This window comes from Plectropomus leopardus, chromosome 13 (genome assembly GCF_008729295.1).
Source record: "Plectropomus leopardus isolate mb chromosome 13, YSFRI_Pleo_2.0, whole genome shotgun sequence".
Classification (NCBI taxonomy): domain Eukaryota; kingdom Metazoa; phylum Chordata; class Actinopteri; order Perciformes; family Serranidae; genus Plectropomus; species Plectropomus leopardus.
Window position 1 is genome coordinate 14540812 of NC_056475.1, and position 22965 is coordinate 14563776.

At 39.1% G+C, this 22965-nt stretch overlaps 1 protein-coding gene across 1 annotated transcript in view; it reads right to left on the reverse strand.

Annotated features, from left to right (window-relative positions):
* Positions 1 to 22762, reverse strand: part of LOC121952482 (gamma-aminobutyric acid receptor subunit beta-2) — a 69541-nt gene extending 46779 nt beyond the window's left edge. Inside the window, exons 1-3 of the mRNA XM_042499199.1 lie at positions 22680 to 22762; positions 22436 to 22533; positions 21711 to 21778 (exon numbers count right to left, since the gene is read on the reverse strand). Coding sequence (XP_042355133.1) covers positions 21711 to 21778; positions 22436 to 22533; positions 22680 to 22762 — 249 coding nt within the window. The remainder of the gene's footprint in view (positions 1 to 21710; positions 21779 to 22435; positions 22534 to 22679) is intronic.
* Positions 22763 to 22965: the final 203 nt, after the last annotated feature.

The window sequence follows — 22965 nt, forward strand, 5'->3', positions numbered from 1 at the left end:
ACACACGGATAACAATAGAGACATGATATTGTGGAGAGTAATTCAATCCATCTTCTCAGTAGTACCTAGCACAAACATAAAAAATAGCATTGACATGAGGATATAACAGGACTGGCTGTAGAGCCATTCTTCAGTACAAGCAAACAAGGTTTTTCCTCTTCTTTACTTTTTTTAACTGTAGGAAACAGATCACTTAAAAACTCAGTTCAATGGTTTTCATTCAATCTGGCTTGAAGGAAAACCACTGGGATCTCTAGATATAGCTTTTGCAAACTAAGGAATGGTGCTGAGAGGTAGCGTTGCTAAGTAACTTGTGATATGTAATTTAATTAACATAAATGTAACTGTAATCAATTACAGTTACTGCAAAAAATATGCAGTTAATTTACAGTGACTGATCAAAATGTTGGTGATTACAAAGGGATAACATCCAAATATAGTGTAATAATAATGTAGTTTGTGCACTGATATTTAGTCATTTTTTTATGTCTTCTCTCATTACAACACATTCTCACCGCAACTTGTCACATATTGCTGCTTTCTAGTGAACTTCACGCGCATGTGAATGGTGCCCTTTGGCATCACGCACTTCCACCAAAAGCACTGACAAAGCATTGCTATTTTACAAGTTTGTAATGAGAAAAGGCTGCTCATTGATAGCTGCTGCTTTAAAAATGTCGTAATAGTAGTACAAATGTCGTACAAATTTAGCCTAAATTTAGCATAGCTTAAAGTAAGGCTATCGGTAGCATCCATGCCTATGCCACATATTTCCGAAGACATGCGTCAGCAAAGCAGTTGGGGCAAATTTGGGTGCCACACCATCAAGGGTAGGATGTCTTAGAAAGAGTTGTCTTTACATCCAGACCAAGTCCATTCATTTGGCAGTATGAGCTCAAATTTTGAATGCGGTTTTTGACAGGTCATCTTAGTTGAATTTATAGTACCTCTCGTGTGCAAATAAAATTGAGCACATTGCTCAAAGCAACCTGAGGTTGATGTGCTTGCGATCAGCTGACCACACTACTTTGGTTAGCAATGTTGTGTAACAAGAATACCATTCTTTGATGGAAATTGAAAAATATTTTCCTTCTGAGATCAGAAAAGGGCTCTCACATTAGTTCAGTGTTAAGCCTTTTTTTTTTAACCAGTGGTGAAAATGTCATCATCAACATAATTTATGTTTATTTATCTTTTCAGCTTCATTGCCCAGTAAAGTAAAAATCTATATTACTTTAAATTATTTAAATATTTACATAGCTTACTTGATTTTTAACAGGGTGAGTAATCTATAACCTATTACATTCAAATGTAACCTTGTACCAGCGACATATGACATTAACTATGTTTTTTCCAAATGTAACTTTTCAGCTACTAAACACTAAAATTGAAACTGCATTCACCTCCATTATATTGTCTAATTGGCAGATTGCACTGTCACCTTAACATGTATAAAACATGTTTAAAATCAGTCTTTTAATTTGCCTGATGGCATGAATATTTTCTAATAAGACATTTTAAACACACTGATTAAAGTATTTAAAGTTGGGTTTCATACAACAAAATAATGGTTAATAATAACTTGATATGAGCATCAAAAAGTCTTAATACCCATAGTACTCTGGAATGAAAGTGCATCTCACACAAACCCACACACACATGCTTGTCAACACTAATCCTCACAATGTTATTTGTTTTTCCAGGGAGATGTTCCTCTCCTCGTCTCACCCTAACTGACCTCTTTAACTGGTGAGGGGGATCAAGATTATAGACTTGTTTTTTCATTTCCCTGCCATTGGCTTAAAAAAACTAACAGTATTTTCTCAATAAGTCCTCTTTGTAATTGTTGTGTAAAGTTCGATATTAATCAAATAAAAGCCAGACTGACTACATTTCATTGCAGAGAAGTTACACTGCATTGTTCCACATATAATTATAAAATCTGCTACTCCACAGAAGAACAGAGGGTGATAAAACACATGAGTTGACTCCTGCCTGTTCCTGGCGAGCTCTCCCACTACTTACCAAGCAATAAAACACTTAGTACTTCAATGCCACAGACATGTACAACACACTTAGGAAGTCCTGAGAGCATTGGTGTGCAGACTATGACCACATACACGAATGCAAAAGGGTGGACATATATTTCTTGTATGAAATCTCTGTGAGTGGGAGATGTGCAAGTGGGAGAAATTACAGTGTCCATAAGGAAAGCATTTCAAAACACTTACATGCCTTGCTAACCTCTCATCCATTATTTTGTCTCTCTTTTCCTTGACTTCCCTCCCATAGCTGACAGTCTCAGGCTAAATTATTAAAAAAAAACTGTTTCAGGCTTCATCTTTAGCATGGAGGCTCATACTAAACTCCCTTTAATAGCACAACAGGACACAGCATTGCTTGTGATTGGCTATATTTTTCAAACTGTAGTACTTTATCAAAAGATAGAGGGAACTACAAAGGAAGCCTAAGACCCCTGAGCAGGAAGACTGAAGGTAAGTATTTTTCTTGCTGCACTTTAAGGAACTGCACATTTCAAATTGAGCTCTAATCACATTGCCAAATCACTAGTATATAATGTATAAGTAAAACTGCAGACAACCAAAGAACATGAAGTGCAAGCGTATCACTCAAACCAAGAACAACTGCATTATCCCTCTCAACACTATCCGCCATCCCATTATCAGCTCTTAGTGTCATGTTCACCTGCTGTGAAAACCAATCCACACCCGCCGTCTCTGCTGTTTGGCCATTATCAACTTCTTGTATTTTGACAAGCTGTGATGAAGCAGGATCTAGTCCTGTGCTCCACTGACAGCAGTTACCACACACTTTGAAATCTGTGTGATATTTCCAGACATGAGTCAAACCACAGTGACCCATTAAACAAATTATAAGGTTTTGATGAGAAGACACAACAGCAGAACCATGTAAGTAAATCTATTCCGCTTGTAAGAAACACATTCATCAATAAATGTGACTCCAAAACACATTTATCTTACACAAATCAAATACAAAGACCTTTGAAAGTGCACCGCTTTCACTTTGTTTTTGCCTTTTCTCCACACTGGCTGGCATTATGATACTGCCCAAAATGGTGTATCATGTATGATTTCATAGCATATGACATGAACTTCTATGCAGTTGCATCTGTAGTCTGTCAGACAAACATGTGTTTTCAATGGCAAATGGTTATGCTGTTGATGACTACATGTGTATTAAAAGGTGAATTGATAAAGTGCAGACGACCAGAGATTATTAGCCTGTTTGAACATGTAGCATCAGTCAAATCCCTATTAATTTAGTTTAATACTCGAACAGTTGTCTGACAAGGAAACAGAATCACTTTTGTTATGAAATCAGCTTTTTAGAAACACAACATAATCATCACAGAGAGAGAAGGCAACCAAGAAGAGTTCTCACAGAAACTGAATGGAGCAACTAACTATGTTTGTCTTTACTACAATAGAAATAAAACTAAATTTAAGATTTAGACAATGGATCAAGGATGAATGTCCAGAAATACAGTATATTTAGAAATTGTAAAAAAAAAAAAAAAAAAAAAGAAAGAAAGAAGGAAAAAGGCACCTCTCATAATCTCAGATTGTTATCTCTTGTTTTCTTTTTGGTGATTTTAGCGTAAATATGAACTGTTAGTGGTCAAAGCAGCAAGACTTTCCATAATAAGGGGTTCATGCAAAATGTAAGCATAAATACTGCAGGAAAAGTAAACACACACAAATAAAAAGACAAGGAGGGTTTGATAGGTTTAAGTGTATTACCCTGAGATTTAGAGATCTTTGTCCTAAACAACTTTTAAGCTTTGTTGTGCAGTGCAGGATAAAGTGTGACTGATGTTGCCCAGGTGTTTTTTTCACCTATATGTTTGGCCCTACATATGCTGTATACCTGTACAGTACACTGAAGCCTAGCATTCTGGATGACTTGATAGTGGACAGGAAGACAAAAAAGTGAAGTCTGGGACCAAAAAATGACAAACAGCTGAACAGATTGTTGTCTTTTTTTGCATTTTCTTTTCTCAAACAAAGCTCAAACCAACATCATATCATCCGTGACTTCTACCATTTCATGCACAGCCTCGAATTTATATTTTCATTTTATTTTTGATCATACTATATGTGCTATTATGGCACATTTCTTTGTCAATAGCGTTCTCATTTATTAGAACAGAATGTTCATACAAACTTTATTTTCTACTGGGCCTCCTTCCATCCCAATTCCCGTTTTTAATATAGAGATGTAATATGGGCCAATTTTGTAATTTGGACAGAAATAAACATAAACAGAATAAACATACAGATTGTTGCTCTGCATTACACCCCTAAGCCACACCCTGGAGCTGATACATTATTTTGCTGACAGCAACAACCACTAAGCCAAATATACACACCCGCACGCATACTTACACACTTGAAGCGCACACACATGATTGCGACCTCTGTCAGGTCACTGCGGGTGGATGAGCCGAAATGAAGCAATCTCACTCCACTCACACTTTATGGGATATCATACTGAGTGTGTCAGTCTGAACATGTTACCTTGATTAACAATCTAAAAATAGGTCCCACACAATGATGAGTGTTATCCTCCAAACTTAGCACAGAGCAGCTGCTTACAAACAGGAGGCAGCGGTGGTAGTGTTTAGATGTGTTGAAAATAACATGCCTTAAGAGTTTATGGAAAATGGATGGTTTAAGTTAAACTCATCAACTGTTGCTCAATTACTGCTAAAATGAAAAAAAAAGTAGAGCCTTCATTCACATCCTTACACTTGACTCTTTCCTCATTTATCCATCCTTGACCCTTACTGATCTCTCCATACAACATACCCTTTCTTTAAAACAATTTATACATTCATAAGTGACCTTTGTGAACTATATATACTAAAATTTCTGGTTCTCATCTTTGGAGCTAAGTGTGCACATCAAACTATGAGTGTCAGGCATAATGCACCACTTTTAATACATGAATAAGCACCTGGCCCGGAGCCATATCAGCCCTGTGACTGAAAAACACTGCAGTCAACATTTCTTCAACGCCAAATAGCTGTCAGTGAATATATCAGCACTGATTACCACTACATTATTCTGTTTGCATAGACAGTGAGCCTTTGGTTTAAGACATTTAGTAATTTTGCGTTGTGTTTTTGTTAAGCCCTTCTTGTCTCTTTACGTTAACAGAGCATATTCATATTGCCCTGGGATATGAGTTAATTTAGTGCTCAAGTTGAAGCATTTTCAGCTGGTACAGACCTGGCAGCAATTTTTGGGGCTAAAAAATAAAGCCAACACATAAGTGCGGAAAACTGCAGTTCCTTAAATGGCCACCTGAGGCTGACTCCAGACGCCAGTAGATTCCCATTGACCCCCATGTAAAAATAAACAGCAACAAATAAACAGCAATTTAGGACTCTAAGCTAATTTCAACATTTTTTATATGACTCACCTGTTGATTTTATCATCAAGGCTTAAAGTTCTGCAATAGTCAAGCACCTGGCAGCTTTGAGTGAAAGGTGAGTGCCATCCATTGACAAGTCGGTACCACCCACAAAAACTTTGGTTGGGAAACTTAATCATGGAGTATTCTCAGATTTACAGGGGCGAAGCCATAGACCTCTAATTCCAGTTTTTTTTTTTCAGTTCATGACATTTAACTGAAACATTTTGGTTTTTTTTGGTCATTCATTAAAAAAACCTCTAAGGAGTCAGATGTTTAGTTTTTGCAGTAAGTACACTTTGCATAGTTAAGGGCAGAGCTGCTTAAGTGGCTGTCTGCTAGGCTTTGATATGGCCTGTGAGTCACATCCAACCCTCGCTCATCCACATCTCTACCCTCTCATCCAAATATGTTGACATGGCTCCAAAAATGCCAAAATGCCAAAGTCAAGGCTTAAAAATTGCAGTCCACAAACCAGTGGGTGACATCATGGTTACTATATCCATTACTCTAAATAGTCTACGGTATGGTGCATGTATTTGCATCAATCTGTGCCTCCCCCTTTAGTTTGCCCTTTTTTAATATTTTTATATGTTTGGTCTTCCATGTGTGAACAGCTGCAGGCTATTGGATTTTAACCTTAGATTTTAAAACATTCTGGCCTACAGTAGATTGTGTTATCACTTATGCTTGTGAAGATGTGGTAGGTATATGAATATATGTATATACACACAGTATATAAAGATTCACACATATGAAGTTATAAGTTATCTACACATGGTAAGTAGCTTATTCATGCTGGTGTTTATCATGTACAAGTTCAAGTGAAGTTCAGCAAGTTTTACTGATTAGTTTTCACTACAACAACTCAGCCAAAACTTTGCGCTGGTGAATGTGAGTAATAACACACAAACAAACAGAGCAGTGGGGATAGTGAACTAAGAGAGGTCTCCTGAAATGGAAGGCCAGCCGATTAACCCGCTTCGATTTGTAACTCTGTCTAATCCCCCCGCAGCAGGGCCCCAGCCTTGTGTCATTATCAAACAGGCAAAGGGAACACACAAGTGAGAGAGCGAGAGAGACCAGCGAGTGAGAGAGAAACAGAGGGATGAGCGAATGTAGCAGAACAGAGGACAGGTGTGGAAATTACTGCCCTGCAATGAGCGAATGGCACAATAGCAATATGCTGTCAATTCCCCACACTCTGCCCACCGACAAGAAAACAAGATGCTGCTGTTTAACAGTTAGACCTACAGCTGCAGGGAACGGGCTGTCGTCTGATGGCCAAACATCCACCTCATCATTCACTGTCACAGGCAACAGTGAATCAGATGCCTAACTAGTGAGCTTGTTTAACCTGGGGAAATTGATTACACGCCTCCCTTCGCCTGACATTTAGAGCCCTGTTATTAATTGTACAATAAGCAGTGTCTGTAACATTAATAACGACTTAAGCAGTACATCTTTGTTGCTTCGTGACAGTGTGTGAGCATGTGTGTGTGTACTGCAATTGGTGTGTGTCATATCATTTATCAGATGTTAGATGTGCTCAACAGATACAGATATACAGCATATATATAATTTGAGTTGTATAACAAGGCTTAAAATGCAGTAATCAGGTCTTTAGATGATCCTGATCAAACACATGAAGAATAACATACAACAAAGTGCTGCCACAGGCTTCTTAGTATGATTTAATGGAATCAGTGGTTAAGATTAAAGAAAGCTTGTTATGCAAAAGAGAAATAAAAAGATTTTCCTACACAACTAAGCCTACATCCATATCAAAGCTTAATTTTCAGTCATATAATTGTTGTTCACCACGTCCTCTTTTTCTTCCTCATTTCATCTATATGAGTCCTTTTACTATAGCAACCCACAGGGGCGCTAAATTAAGCCATGCTAGAGGCTCTGTGAGGCATATTTGGCCAAACTGGTGCTTTTAGTGAAATGACAACATGCCATAGGGTTATGTTAACCATGTTCACCATGTTAGTTAAGTGTGTTAGTATGTTAGCTCTTGCTAATTAGCAAACGGGGGGACCAAGTCAGTGTTTTGCTGGTCACAAGTAAGTCTCAAGTCTTTGCACTCAAGTCCTGAGTCAAGAGTCACAATGCCCAAGTCAAATGCCAAGTCCTAAAAATAATTATCGCTCTTAAACCAAATGCAATGCCATTTAACAGCAGTGACAATGTCTTATAAAATTTATAAAATATAAATTATAAAATTTATATTTACTTGTAAAACAAGTTTGTTAGAAGCATTCGGCATCCTCCGAGGCAGGACACTGAAGCTGATGCAGAATTCCCAAAAACTGCAGTTCATAAAATGGCCACTTGAGGCTGGCTCCAAAACAAATGCCCAACTCTACAACAGAAATAAATGGTTTTGGTCTCTATAGCTAATCTCTACATTCATGCTAACTATACGGGGGTTAATTTTTATATAAATTACCCGTTTACATCTTAATAAGGCCCAGATATCTAAGGGCCAAGCTCCATAAAGCCAAGATAATGACGGCCGAATTGCCAACCTCGACTCTTCAAAACGGCTGACGACCCCAATTTTTTCTTTTTTTTGCACATGAACAAAGATAGCTTTGGTTAAAAAAAACAAAAAAACAAATGGTGCTCAGTAACGTACTTAAGTTCCTCAAGGTTTTTTCAGACTTGACTTAATGCTGTTGAATTGGTTCAAACTAAATCAATCATCTGAGGAATTAGGTGTTACCTTGCTGGGGATGAATAGTTCTAGTTGATGCAGGAAATTAAGGGAAATAAATTGTTTAATGGCAAACTTTTTAAACAATATACAATAAAACAATATCTTTGGGCTTGTGTGAAGGTATCAAATATTTTCAAATCAAAAAGCTCAAGTCCAAATCAAGTCACAAGTCACTGGTATTAAATCTTAGTTGAGTTGCAAGTTTTTTTTTTATTTTACTTGAATCCACATCTCTGCTAACAAGCACTTAACACCAAGTTCAGCTAAGACTGATCAAAAGTTTTGCATGCACATAATGGAGATAGAAGTTAGAGGATCCCAATGTATTCAAATTAATCCTGTGGGAAACATCTGCATCATATTTTCTGACAATGCATCCAATAGCTGTTGAGTTACTACACTCATAACCGAAGTCGCTGGATAGACAATAATTCAAGTCTGAGGATTGTAAATAAAAACCTGTAGATAGATAGATGAAGAATTGGAGAGGCAAAGCAAACAATGAGCACAATCCTGGGAAAAAATTATAACTATAAGAAAGAAAGTGTGTAGAGGTTACATACTCTGCTGGAATCTGGAGGAAAAGTACATTGAAAGAGTATTCACCAAATAAAAGCAAAAGTTTGGGCAGCTGCAGAAACCTGTTGTGCAGACTACTGATGAGATTTAAAGAGATATCTGCAGTGAGAACAGAAATAATGGCTGCCTAACGCTTCAGTCACCATTTTCCCAGACATCTTTGTACACACAGCTTATGAGATTTTGAGTGCACAAAAACCTGAGGTAATCTTGTCATAGCGACAGCTGCTCCATCTACCTCTGCTCCCTCCTCCGCCTCTAGCTTCTCTCTATTGCCTGTTTTATGAATTTTAACGTCTTTCAGATGCGCCATTCCTCCCCTGCCCACCAACTGTTGCTCTCGAGTTTTACTTGTCCTGTTAGGTACCTGACTGAGTCACCTGCTCATCCCGTCGCTCCTCATCTGTACTTAGCTGCAGTATGTACAGGGGATATCACTGCCAAATTTTCTATGTTGTCTTGTTGCCTTACTTTTCTGTTTTCCTTGTCTGTACCTGTTTATTTATGGCCATCTGCCTGCCTTATTATCAACTGCCGATAACCCTCAGTATTTTGGATTTGTTTGCCCCATCTGATTGACTTTGATTCCAACTGTTACCCTGCTTATTGACAAAACAAATACTTATTTACCTACAGAATGTGTGATCTGGGATTTGTGATTATGTGTTGAAATGTAGTAATCTATACTCTGATTATATTTGCAGCCCAGTGGCCACAAGAAAATGTTTGCATCTGACATTTTTGCAAACCATGAATATGTTACATTTGCATGTTTCATATGTAGTATCAACGTTTTTAGAGTACTTAGTATTTGAAATGACTTTGTCATTGGGAGGTGAAGGAGTTGGTAGATGGCATGATAGCAACAAAGGTGAGACGGCTGCCATGCTGCAGACCGCTGCAAATTACTGTTTGAGACCAACAAACAACAACACTGGCTGTTTTCTTGGTGACCCTTCGCTGCGTCTCTATGGGTGTTTTTCATTGACACATTATGCCATTTCAGAGCAATGCTCAAGCCACCAAATTTGGGTGTTTTTTGCTATCTGTTTTTCAAGATTTTTTTATCTACTCTGATCAGACTATGTCTGTGAAACTCAAGCCACAAGCTCATTTGTCCCTATATTAAAGAAGTAAATCACTAAAAATGGTTTATTGTTATATATTGTAAGTTCTTACTACAGATGCAGCACTGTGGTTTTTGGCAATTTTTTCTCAAACCAGGGTAAACAGTGCATTTGTTGAGGACTATTTTCAGTTGCGGTTTTATACAAATGTGTTGTTCTGGTGAGAATTTGTGGCAGCAGAACAACATGTGTGGGGTCCACTAAAAATGTTCATTGTAATAAGGAAACATGTCACCTGGAGTGGCTCATGTATATTTCTTAACAGTTTTTGACCAGCAGTAGAGGTCTTTGGCTCAGAGAAATTAGACTCAAATTGATAAAGCTCCTATGTTATGGCTCCAGGATATAAACCACAGACAATAAGGCAGCTTTCAGTCCTGCAGAGAACTGCATTGATAATAAATCTTTTCAAAGTGACTCACAGACTAAAGCATCATTATGACATTACATTCTTGCACTTCATCATTCAGTCACATTTTTAAATGTTTAACTCACATCCAAGTAACTAGAAAATTAATAAAGTGCTGTGAAGTAGACACAACAAAATGCCAAATCTTGAGTCTGTGCCCACGCTCAGAGCAATGAGGGTTGTTACCTGAACTTTTTAGCATTCCAGTGGCGGAGACGGGTGCTTGCACTGATGTAATGTGTAACATATGGTTTCTATCATATGCGGGGAGTTATACAACGCCACTGCTTTTACATGTATTTATCCTAGTCTGTCTTTACTTGTTTCTCATTCTCCATTTGAAAAAAACTTCCTCTTCTTTCTTTCCTTATTTTATCATCATGATTACCATTATCATTACAGCCACCACCTTCATCATCATTTACTTTGAGTTAATTGCCTCTGGTAATGAGTAAACACCTACCCATATGTTATTGTCATTGGTGGCACAAAAATCCTATTTTCAGTGTACAAACAACCCATTTAATGTCTGCCCTTTTACTGAATTTAAGTGGCACACAGCGTTATCTAAATGGATTACTAAAACTCTATAGGGAGGTACATGTATCTAAACCAACCCACATGAATAATGCAATGGTTTGTTTCAGCACTACACTCACACAGTTCATCCATTCCTCATTCGCTCCCTTCAACACCCTAGTGACTTTCTTCTGCACAAGCTTGCTGTTTTTTTCTATATTTGTAAGTAATGTATACAGCTTCTGTGTATGTTTCCTGTTTTTTGGGGGGGGTTTTTTGGTTTTTTTTTATGAATCTGTTGATAAGTGTAGCACGTTGTTCCAGATCTCTTCAGGTGGGAAAGAATAAGCCAGGTGACTTGATGAAAGGGCTGTAAAGGGAAAACTGAAAATTACACAGTGAGTGGGCTGAAAATATTTTGCCACCCAAGGTGCCTAATACATAACGGATTAAAATAGATAGCAAAAAAAAAGTTTCCTAGGAATACTAATGATACGTGTGAACATAATCCACCATCACTGAAGTAAATTAAATGGTATCATACATGATATTGCAGGGAGTGAATTACATTGGGAGCATTTGAATAATTCACAATAAATAGAAAATTCAGACCTTAATCTGCCAAATTAACTGCTGTATGACATGGTGAAAAAAAAGGGGAGAAACCTCAAGGAGAGCAGCAGAGGATGATGAGGGATCCCTCTTCCAGGACGGACAGAAGGCAATACATGTTGAATAACAAATGAAAAACAATCATGGCAAAAAGGAAAGAGAAAGAGAGAGGGAAGGAGAGGGGGAGAGAGGCACAGCAATAATGTAAACAGACGCATGTCATATTACAATAACGATAGGTGTGAAATTATTAAATGCACTGCTCTGCATGTTACGCTTAGTGTGTTGTTGCTTCATGCTGCGTGCATTACTATTAGTGCTTAAAAGCTATATGTTGTTGATTCATGTTGCCTGCATGGCTATGTTGTGCTAAAACACTATGTTGTTGCTGTGCTATTGTTTTGTACTGTTGTTCTGCTGTTTTTTGTTACTTCCCATGGCTTGTGTTCTGTCTTGGGAGTTTCTGTTTGTTGTAGCTGTTGCTGTCTTTATGGCATCCTGCTGCTGTTGTTATGTGAATTTTATCATTTTACAGGTTTCAAAACATCTTGCCAAAGGACCAAAGTTGAAAATTAGCCTGATGGCTAACACTGGCACATTTACAGAAATGTTAATTAATGTGAGTTGTCCTTGTAAATAATAAAAAGGAGAAATGAAATGAAGTTATGCTGTCTGTGGCTTTTGGTGTCAGTATCTTGCGTCGAAATCATTGACAGAGCTGCAGTAGTTGATAACTTTAGGATGAGAATGGGCTGGCACTGCACGTTGCCCCTGACCATGATGGGAGCGAAGTCAGGTGACACAGTACAGAGAGTAAGAAAGTACTTATAGGGCTGTGGTTGGCATAGTGGACCTGCCAAACAAACACAGGACTTTAACCCAGGAGACCTGGGTTTGTGTCACGTTAGACCCAAAGTCAATGTAGAGTTATGTTAAGTTATGTGCATATGTCGCATTGTCATATCATGTCAGTAAATGTGATGCGCGATACACAACTATGATTCTTTTCACCAGTAGGGGTGCTAATCTGTAAGATATCATATGAATCATATGCATAACTTTTTATGAAGAGATCACTTTTGTATGAGGATATTTTGACTTGTTCGCAATGCTTATCTTATTATCTCCAAAGCATTCAGAACGGACTAATTAAATGGGGGGAAAAAAATCTACCTGTTGTGTCACAAAACAGTCTGCTTCAGGATATCAGCCAAAAAAAAAAAGAGCTCTGATAAACCCACTGGATACCAACTACCCAGCACTGAACTAAACACAAACACAGTTAGTGACTCACTGGTGAATACAGAGAAACATTCAGCATCCTAAAAGAGGAATCTTTCCCTCAGGACTTGATTAATTCCAAAACTGGGCTAAAAGAAGTGTAAATATTGAAGTAACATTAATCGGGTGGCCAGAAACATGACTCATGCTAATGTTGCTTTGTGTCTGCTGGTTGTGTGATTTGGCAAACTGTTTTTTTTTCTTTTTTTCTTTTCATATCAACTTTGGTAGGTTATAACGTGGTTTCAGGATGTTCTGCTGCCCACGAGTGGCCAAAAATAAAAACAAATCTGATGTTACATTTAAAAGTTTTGTCAACATATGGTACAAATGCTCAGTATTCATGCTTAAATTCAGTCTCTGCCTCTGAGATTGTAGGATTGTTCTTGTGTAACTCTTAATTGGGTAATCCCTACTGTTTTACATCCTCATGACAGCAGAGTCAGTACAGTGATTATACTGAGTTGACACTGCTAACAGGGAAAGATATAGTTAACCAGTCGTCTGATCTTAAAAATGGCAATTTTGCCCTAACTGTTTTAATTGTCGACTATTTTCTTCCCTTATTAAATATGCAATAAGGTACCTTCTTTATGCACTACACCATAAGTCATTTGCTATCCTTTAATGTATTTCAAAACCTATTCGAGCAAGACTGATGTATCATCTATACTAAGCAGCTAGACTAAATCAATACTGTTATCATTAGAACCATAGCTTTCTTCATACATTACGTTCTGCTCCAGCTCTCTCCATTACAACACCAAGTCAAATCCTTGCTGAACCCTAGTTGTCTCTGCTCTCTCAGTTACGTAATTCGAACAGCTACTTTCCTGGAGGCTACGTTGACATACCAGTTTATGAGGAAGCATGACTGGAGAAAAGCGAGCGATTAGGATTTGGGAATGTGTGTGATAAAGAGTGTACATCCTCACTAGAGACTTTCTAAGTGTACAAGTATGTCCACGTCTGCTCTACATGGTAGCTTAATATAGACTGTGAATAAGAGAGGAGACACTGCAAAAGTCACTCCAAAGGACTTCAGTATCTAAAACTTTTAATGTCAGTTATGAGTACTGTAATTACCCTTTACAGCCAACTCGAGAGTTTGATTGGTATGATTAACCATTGCACATTTCCAAAGCAAACTCATTTTTGTTTTGCAGCTTCTATTTGTGCTTCACAATACCCAAACCAACCATCTACAGCTCTGTGGATTACAATAATATCTTAAACTCTACTAAGTGCTTTATCACCCGTGATTACATCTGGGGACGAAGGTCAATCCCCATTTGCTCATTAGCTCGTTATGAGTTTTAAATATAGTGTGGAGATCATTTTTAATAGTTTGACAGTTCATTTCACAATAGGACAGAAAGTTGGAGTGTATTTATTCCGCCCCACAATTGGGATGCGTTTCAGTCTGTGAATCTTCACACATTGCCTCTACACTCTCATTAGTTACTATGCAACCATCATGGAGCAGGAGTTTGGAGATAATTTGAGCGCTGACAAAGACTGCAGAGATCAACCCTTGTGCATAATTTTGGTGAAACCCGAGCCAGACAAAAGCGTATGACCAAAGAGACAATCATGTCTCTGTCTCCTTTCAAAAAATTAAAATTAAGCTGCATTCATCATCTTTAAAGATTAATTACACACTCCATCTTTAGATTAGTATCATTAACATTACAATTAGCTGATTAAGGTGAGCTGTTCCTCACCATTGCCATTACAAAGTAGGCATTAAATGTTTAAATGTGTGCCAGAAAATCTATTTAAATCATATGGACTTCTACTTTGGCTCATCAATTTACAGTTCTGCCCACATCAGCAATAGCCTATTGAATGCTGCTGTGAAATAGATCTAGTCTGAAGTACACATGCAGACTTAATATCATTTTAAAGCTCTCGGGTCCGGATGAGATATTACGCAATACCGCATAAGTGCTTCCATGATCTTCCTTTCCATTTATTATCAAATAGTAAGAGATGATCTCTTGCCTTTCAGCCAACATCCATTATAGTGTGACCATTTGTATGATATATATTAGGTAGTAGCATATTGTAGTGTTTCATTCAGGGCCATCAGTAATGACCTGCGACTGCTGGAGCCGCCTCCCACACACACACACACACCCCTTCACGTCAGTGACTGCCTACACTGCCACATACAAAACACATCATCTTGCTATTTGTACCACTGCATCAACACCAACACAAAAACTGATCTTAAACAATCGCAACACCAGTAGCAGCGATTGCAGCACCACCATCAGATCACCATACACGTCTCTTAGCAATCAGATTGCACATCAACACCACATGACAGAAAAAATTACCATAATATTATCACCGCATGGCCTTCGGTTCAATAAGAACAATTACATGTGCATGTTACACCCAACAATATTTATCAGATACAACCATAGCAATGCACGATGTTATATTAACCACAACAATACAATAACTTTATCCGAGAAAAAAAGTAGCACTCACCCATCACTTGTAAATAAAATCCATCCATCAATCTTCTCTGATGAAACTTTCTATGACCTCCTCCTGCAGTTGCAGTTGCACCTCCTGCTTTAGATGAATGAGCAGCTCCTTCTCTATGGAGATAAAAGCCAGTGCCCATAGTTGTGTTTGTCCAGTTGTATTCCTTGCATATATTTTGATGCGTTTGAGAGCCGAAAAAGATCGCTCAACTGAGGCTACGGACACTGATATTGTTACCATCAAGCCAAGTCCCGACATACTGTCTCCTCAGAAAAGTCAGTAGATGACTTGGGCTCTTCCGCTGAAAGTTTGTCATGTTGTACATCACTTTGACTTCAGCTTTGAGTCTGGGAAGGTCAAACTTTGCTCTGTAGCTCTCATTCAGACACCTGAGCTCTGACTTGGAAAATGTCTGCTTGAATTGTGGGAACAGTTGTGAATAAAGCAATGCAACAAACAGCAGCCCCTTGTGATCTTCAAAACGCGGTTCAGGGTGCTAAAACCGGAGCTATTCCACGTTTTCAGTGGTGTTTAACAGTAAACATGACCAGCAAAACAGCTTGTTCCGCTCAGTGCTAGCTGTTAGCCACTCATAGCGGTCATGGTTGCTCTGAGTGAAATGCCGTTCAAAACCTTTGCTTGCCTTTGTAAACCCATCCAGTTTAGGTGTTGGTCTTTCGCTTGTAGTTATTTCTTTCTTGTCTGCAAGCGGTCCTCTTGAAAAAGGAACTTGAAGTAGGTCGGCAACGAGGTCGGTAGCAGCTGTAAATGTAGCGGCCATTGTTTTTGTCCGTCAGTACCTACATAGCTGGTTTGCTAACGTCAAAACCCGCCAGTTGAAGCTCAAAGCTGATGACGCACCAAAGGCTCGCGCAGCGATACATTGCAGAGCCCGAGGCGTCTTGTCACTACATATAAAAATCTGATTGGTTGACAATACTGTCACTCAAAGTTGTAATCAATTTGCAGCTCTGGGCTCCAGCAAAAGGCTAGCACTACCACATAGAGCTGGTCTGAGGAGCTGTGATGCATTTAAGTGACATAGGAAATCCTAGTACTCGTCCATGAGAAAAAAACACATATTTGTTTCGTGGATACGTCGCACACTGAACAAGTAATTACATACATATACATTTCTATTTAATTATGAAAAACAAATTATGATTTTGATTTTGACAGGGACAGCAGAGAAAGCCTAGATGGCCCTGACAGCCTACCACTGATAGTAAGTGCCTAGTTTTCTGTGCAATCTTGATGCATTCCTAGCAGACATATACCATCAAATATGTCTTCTGTTGAGAGGTGGAAATAACTGAGTACAAAAATGGGGGGCTCTGAGTTTCACAAGTCCTTCTCCAGCAATCAATAAGCTCCTCTTGACCTTTATGTGCATCAATAATGGTATTTCTGCCTTTTGGAGGAGGATAAGAACTTTAGTTCATCCGCAGACAGGAGTATTTCTTCCCTTGTGAAAACTGTTGGCTTAGGATTCAAGTGCTCAGGAGCTCAAGCAAAAGCAAATATTGAGACTTAAATGGTAGTGGAAGAAAGTGCACAAAAGAGAATTGCTGCGAAGAACGAACAAGAATGAAACTCATTTCTCTGTATGCCTTCTTTCCATTTTCTCCATTCTTCCTTTGACCAGGGCATGAATTAAAGCTCGCCATGCCACTTGCCTTGGGTCAAATGTCTAACATGACATTGGTATTCAGTGTGTATGTCTCCCTCTCTGTATGTCCACCTCTGAGTCATGCACAATGAACCCTCAGCAGCAGTAGGTACATGACCTTCTCTCCAACACCAGCATTGCTTCTGGCACTCAACATGGTTACTTGTGAATGTCAGAGCTCTCTCCCCTATCTATCTCTGTCTCTCTCTCTGTCTGTCACATACATACAGAGGTGAAAAATTTGACTTCTAGGTCTTACACGATCATATCCTATTCCTTTTCTCCCTAGCAGGCTTGGGACTCTGGCCCTGGCACCCAGGAACAAGTGACCTTTTGTGCGTATGTAATGAACGCCTCAGCCTCCTCATTCCATGCCTGGCTCCAGGCCTAAGTGACATGTAATGTAGTTTTCTACATGGTATATGACTCAATAAAACAAGCTATTCAAGCCAGCCATTAAGAAGGAAAGGCAGTGGAACAAAATTTTCCAAAATGGGCCCCTCATCCGCATTCACTCTAACATTTGTTGGTACCAATGGATGCCTCAGGTCATCTAGCTTAATTTGATACCAGTATCTTTACTATGTTTTATAAAGTAAGCCTGGTAAAGTGGGTTTCATTTGCTAGTCTGCATAGCTCCTCACTTTTGCTATGTTCAGCCACATTTAGCCTTGCTTGTCATATCTTGTGGTTCTTCACACTTTTGTTGTGGACAGAAATGTTATCATTGTAATGGTAACAACATATTGATTGATCATGAAAATATAAACTTGATCTCATTCAAAGGTCAACCTTTGACCTCCCCTGTAACTACAGGGCTTCAGCTACTGGTGCACATTTTAACCACTGACTGTAAAATAATGGGCAGAGCATGGGGGTCTGTGGGGATTTACTAGCCATCCAAAGCACTGCAGTTTTTGCCACTTGAGTATTTATGTTTCAGCTCTGGTTTTCAGGAGGTTGCAGCTTGGTTTTAACCTTAAAACATCTAAGCCAGGGGTGTCCAAACTTTTTCAATCAGGGCCAGATTAGATAAGAAAACTGGGGGCTGACTGCTTATCGTATCTGACGGGCTATTTGGAAAAAAAAAAAAATCAATACAAATGACACAAACACAATTGTTTCATCCTTTAGTGAAAAGTACTCAACTCTCCACTGCTTTTGAAAGCAGCTGTCCTCACCATCAACTTTACGCCTCTTTGCTGTGGCCATGCCTGCTACCTAGCAGGATATGTCTGCTGTTGGGTAACTGTTTTGTTTGCGTGGTGGTCATCTGTGTATGAAAACACATCTGTTCCGCCTGCAGAGTTCCTACTTGATACATGTCCACAAACTGTGTGATAGTGCTGCTATTGTGAGTTGAAATGAAAAATGCAAAGTGATATTGCTTGATTGACCAATATTGTGTGGCAGACCATATATAATATATCTAAATAGTCAAGCCAAGGGCCATTAAATATTGGTTCAAGGCCACAGCTGGTCCTGGGTCGGACTTTGAGCTTGTCTGATTGAAGCACATTATCTGTTGCTACCCTTTTATATGGGTTTGCTTCGGGTATTGTAAGTAACTCTGGAGAAAGATGGTCAATTGTTGAGTTTCATTCCCAGGTTGTCAAATACCAGTGCTTTGGGTTGGTAGTCGGACCGAACGACACTTAACAATAAACTATCTTTCTCCAGAGTTACATACAGCACTTTTAACTAAGAGCCCTGCAACATGCCTACGTCCAGGTTGTGCATTTGGACATCAGAACTGCTTACGTGACAAAATACTGGAGAGGACTTCATGTCCTCTGGGCGACTCACGCTTGAAGGCTTGCATACTTAGTTTGGTGACTCATCTAGAGTGAGCTAGAGACCTGTGTTGTTTCTAAATGGGTTTTCTGCTCTGTGACATTGGAAACAAAGTGCTAAAACAGATGGTTTAAGACAAACCTCTTTGCAGTTCCTTATTTTAATGGCCCCCGTGGAAATATCAAATATATACACTATGTTACCACTCGTTCATGCCTCTGCTTTTAATGCGAGGCCTTTAACAGAGAGAGCAGTGGTGGGTGATGGAAAGATATATTGTTAATAGATGCCAAAGCATGGGTGTCCCGCTCTGCCGTAATGGCTAATAGGACACTGCTGGATACATCCCTCAGTGACATCTCTCCATTATCCTCAACTCTGTTTCTCATCTGCTCTCTAAAGAAAGTACACAGGGTGGTTCTATCCCCGCACCAAAATAAGTGGCAGACAGAGAGCCAGATGGGGGAGAGGAAATGGAAGAAAGGAAAGTGCTTCTACACCAGCTGCTATCCTGAAAAGTGGTTACATTTATAGGAAGGGGAGCAGATCAAAGATGCCGAAACCATTACGCACACATGTGGCCTCTTCTTTTCATGAGACTCCAATGGGTCAGGTGGTAATGACTCCCCTTTCACATTAGAGGGTGTTTAGTGGGCCAAAGCTGACAAAGGAATGGGATGATCAAAGACGCTGCGCGGCACTGGCTTTGTGTGTTTGGATGGAGAGTGAGATTTTTTTTTTGTTTGGCCATGTGTGTGGGTGGGTGTGTGTGGATATAAGCCTCGGCCCTGACGCACTTCTGGGTGAAAGTAATGAAGCTGGGATATACTCTACTTGTTTTTCTGAAAGTTGCAGCTCAGAGGAAATGAGAGCAGTAGAGAAAATAGTAAACAAAGCACAACAAACTTTGGAGTGTCACGTACTACTGTGTACTGTGTACTGGCAACACCATGGCTGCAAATCTCACTTGCACCCTCTTCCCGCACCCTCTTTTGGATTTCACTTTCTCTACCTAGGGCTATAAATAACGATTATTTTCACTATCAATCTTTCTCATGATTATTTTCTTGATTATTGTTAAGCAGTTTGGTCTATAAAATGCCAGAAAATGACTGGAAATGTCGACCAAAGCCTAAAATGGTTTCCTCAAATTTCTTGTTTTATCCACAACACAAAGATATTCAATTTACTGTCATAGAGGAGTAAAGAAACCCAAACATTTTCACTTATGAGAAGCTGAATCAGAGAATTTTGACTGTTTTCCTTAAAAATGACTCAAATTAGTTAACTGATTATCAAGTTAGTTGACGATTCATTTCATAGTTGACAACTTATCGATTAATAGTTGAAGCTCTAGCTCCATGCTATTTTAAAACAATCAATACCCCTTTTATTTGTTGCCAAGCACAATTTTGTGGTCATGTAACTCATTTATATACTGTTGGGTAGTTTAATTTACAGCATGACAATCATATTCTATAAAAGCATCATATATTTGTAGCGCTGATGTCCTACGAAACCTGGGATATCTTTTAAAAGTCAGCTTTTATATTGTTAGAAAAACAGCCCCGTTTTTGACTGTGACAATGCATTTTCCAGCAGATCCAAGAGGGTTTTTAAGAGATTAACATTAAAAAAATCATTACCCTCAATCTCGCTGCAAAATGCTAGATATGAATAGGATGAAACAGATCCTATGCATTAGTTGATTAGGGTTAGATACAATACTGTCTTACGTAATACTATAGTATTTCATTCCTGGAAATACATCCAATGTCTACCCTTGCAATATACATTCTAAACTTGCATGTACTCACACACACATGCACAAGCACAACATAGCAGCATCTGTCAAGCTCTTGCATTGGTTACACAGGTAAAACATGCCTTTAATTATGAATTCCAGGCCTCCGTGGAGGACTCTGTAGACCTGCACTGTGGATGTGAGCGCCTGTGTGTGCAGATGTATTTGCCTGTGGTTGGTCTTCTGGGTAAATACATGCAAATAGACATGGTGTTATGTGTTTCCTCATCTCATCCCTACACATCAACATAGTCAACAGGAGCACAAAGATAACAACATGAGCAACAGCCTTTGGGGTGCTGCTGCCAAAAATATTTCAGTGTTTAATCATCCCATGATATCACAACATGACTCATATCACAGCTAGTAACACCAAACACAACCACAACAGCAGGACACATCTGTGCAAAATGGAAATAAGTTGTAAATAAAAACAGTGGAGGTCAATGACAGAAAGAGTGTGTTAGAAAAGAGAAAGCTGGCAATGGACCTATCAGAATCTCATGCATATTACCATAAATATCAATTTTTGCTCACCTTGTCAATTGTGCCTTAAGTGTCAAGAGTGACCTTCCATGATGATAAAATGCAGCCTTGAGTTTTCTCTGCAAACTGAGCTGCAGTTCCACCAGCTCATCACTAGGAGGTGCACTTGTATGAAGCAAAACTTAAATCTCCACACTTCATATCCACAGCAAGTTCCTCCACTGTCACTATTTCTAGTTAAGCCTAATAAACCAGCAATAACAAGCAATCTAAAAACATTTCTCATAAAGCAACATATATGTCAGTCTGAAATGTTGCCAAGCTTGAGAACTGGGCTATAACTTCCACCTATAGGAAAGATGTGATTGGATTGAACTTTAATTTCCCCCAAATCATTGATTTAGTGAAGTTAGTGATGCTTGGCTGTGTGCCTGCTCAGCAAATTAAGCAGCAATCATCTTAAGAGGCCCAAAACAAATCGACAAATGTCAATCAATTCCAAAACCCTGGAGAGGTTGATGTCATGCCACCAACCCCCAAACAAAACGATCATTGCCTTTGAGTCCTCAAACCCACAAGTCGATGCGAGTGATCGGAGGAAAACACACATTTACATAGAGCTGCTTTAAGAGGGGGGTTCCCCCGGTAGTTTGGGAGGGTATTTCCCCTGGTAGGTTTACGCTTAGCAGGGATCATTAGTGTAGAGTGGTCACCCATTGTCAAAGTGGACGTGATAATGGCCTACTTACCATATTGACTTCTGACACCATGTCTATGCTGGCTATGTCTATATTCATCCCCACTCCAACCGGAGCACCTAGGGCAGATCAAAACAACGGTGAGCAACACTGTACACCAGGTGCAGCCTGTGTGATTCACTGACACATTCTACGCTTGATAATGTGTGCGTGATGAAAACACAGATTAACACTTGTGAATTTAGCTGTTGTCAGCCGGATAACAGTTTACAGTGGTCATTTTTGGGATTAGATGCGCTGAGCTGCGGTCAAAGTGCTGGTAATTCCCCTAAAAGTTGTTGACATGAAATCACCTATAGCCATAAATGTGTTTCTGTCGCAGGAAACACCTGAATTTGATCATGAATAGAAACAAAAAAATGGCACATAATTATTTATAATGCCAGCAAACGTGCACTGAGAGTTGACAGACATATTTTTTTTAACTGTAGCGATTTTTCATTCAAATAAATGAGCTAGTGTTTTCTTTTATCGTTATCACATCAGTCATGTGTTCTCCTTTTAAGTCGCTATACTCTGGGTTGTTTTGACACATTTTACCTCAATTGTATCACCTAATATGTCACAGACAGTGGCAGGAGTCGATAAAAACGTGTCTTACTTTCCGAAATTAGAAACAAAATTGAGTTATCGGTGATTATTTACACACTGTACTATTATATGGGCTGACAAGGCGCAAACTCGGACAGAGTTGGTGATAATACGAGTTCATTTACCTCCGAAATCTGGCCTCAATCGTATATCATAACCTTTCAACAGTCTATCCACCGTTTCTTTTACCAAAGACATATTGCTAGGGTCATTGACACCGGCACTATGGAAGAAAAAAAGAGAGAGAAAGGTGCACAGCAGATTTAAATAAGAGACATTCTTGGACCATAAAGTGTCCAAGTATTTTCCATGCCGTCTGTAACACTTGGAAAAAAAATGAGTGGAGCATCCTCCGACCCTCTCACTTACCTTTGGGCGCACACCGCGGTCACTACGAGAGGAAACAACCAGACGCAAAAACACCTCATCCTTCTTTTTCTAAACACTGCCATACTTGTGTTATATATATTTTTCTTTTAGTGAAGACAGACGAGGTCCAACTTATTCTTGCCAGTGCAGTAATTCCAATGCCGGGCGCATGCGTATTACCGACCACAACATCAAGAAGCAGCGCTGCTGCTGATGGTAGTGGCAGATGTAGTACCCCTGCCACGGAGGAAATTTAAAGGAGAACCAAGAGTACAAGTTACTCAGG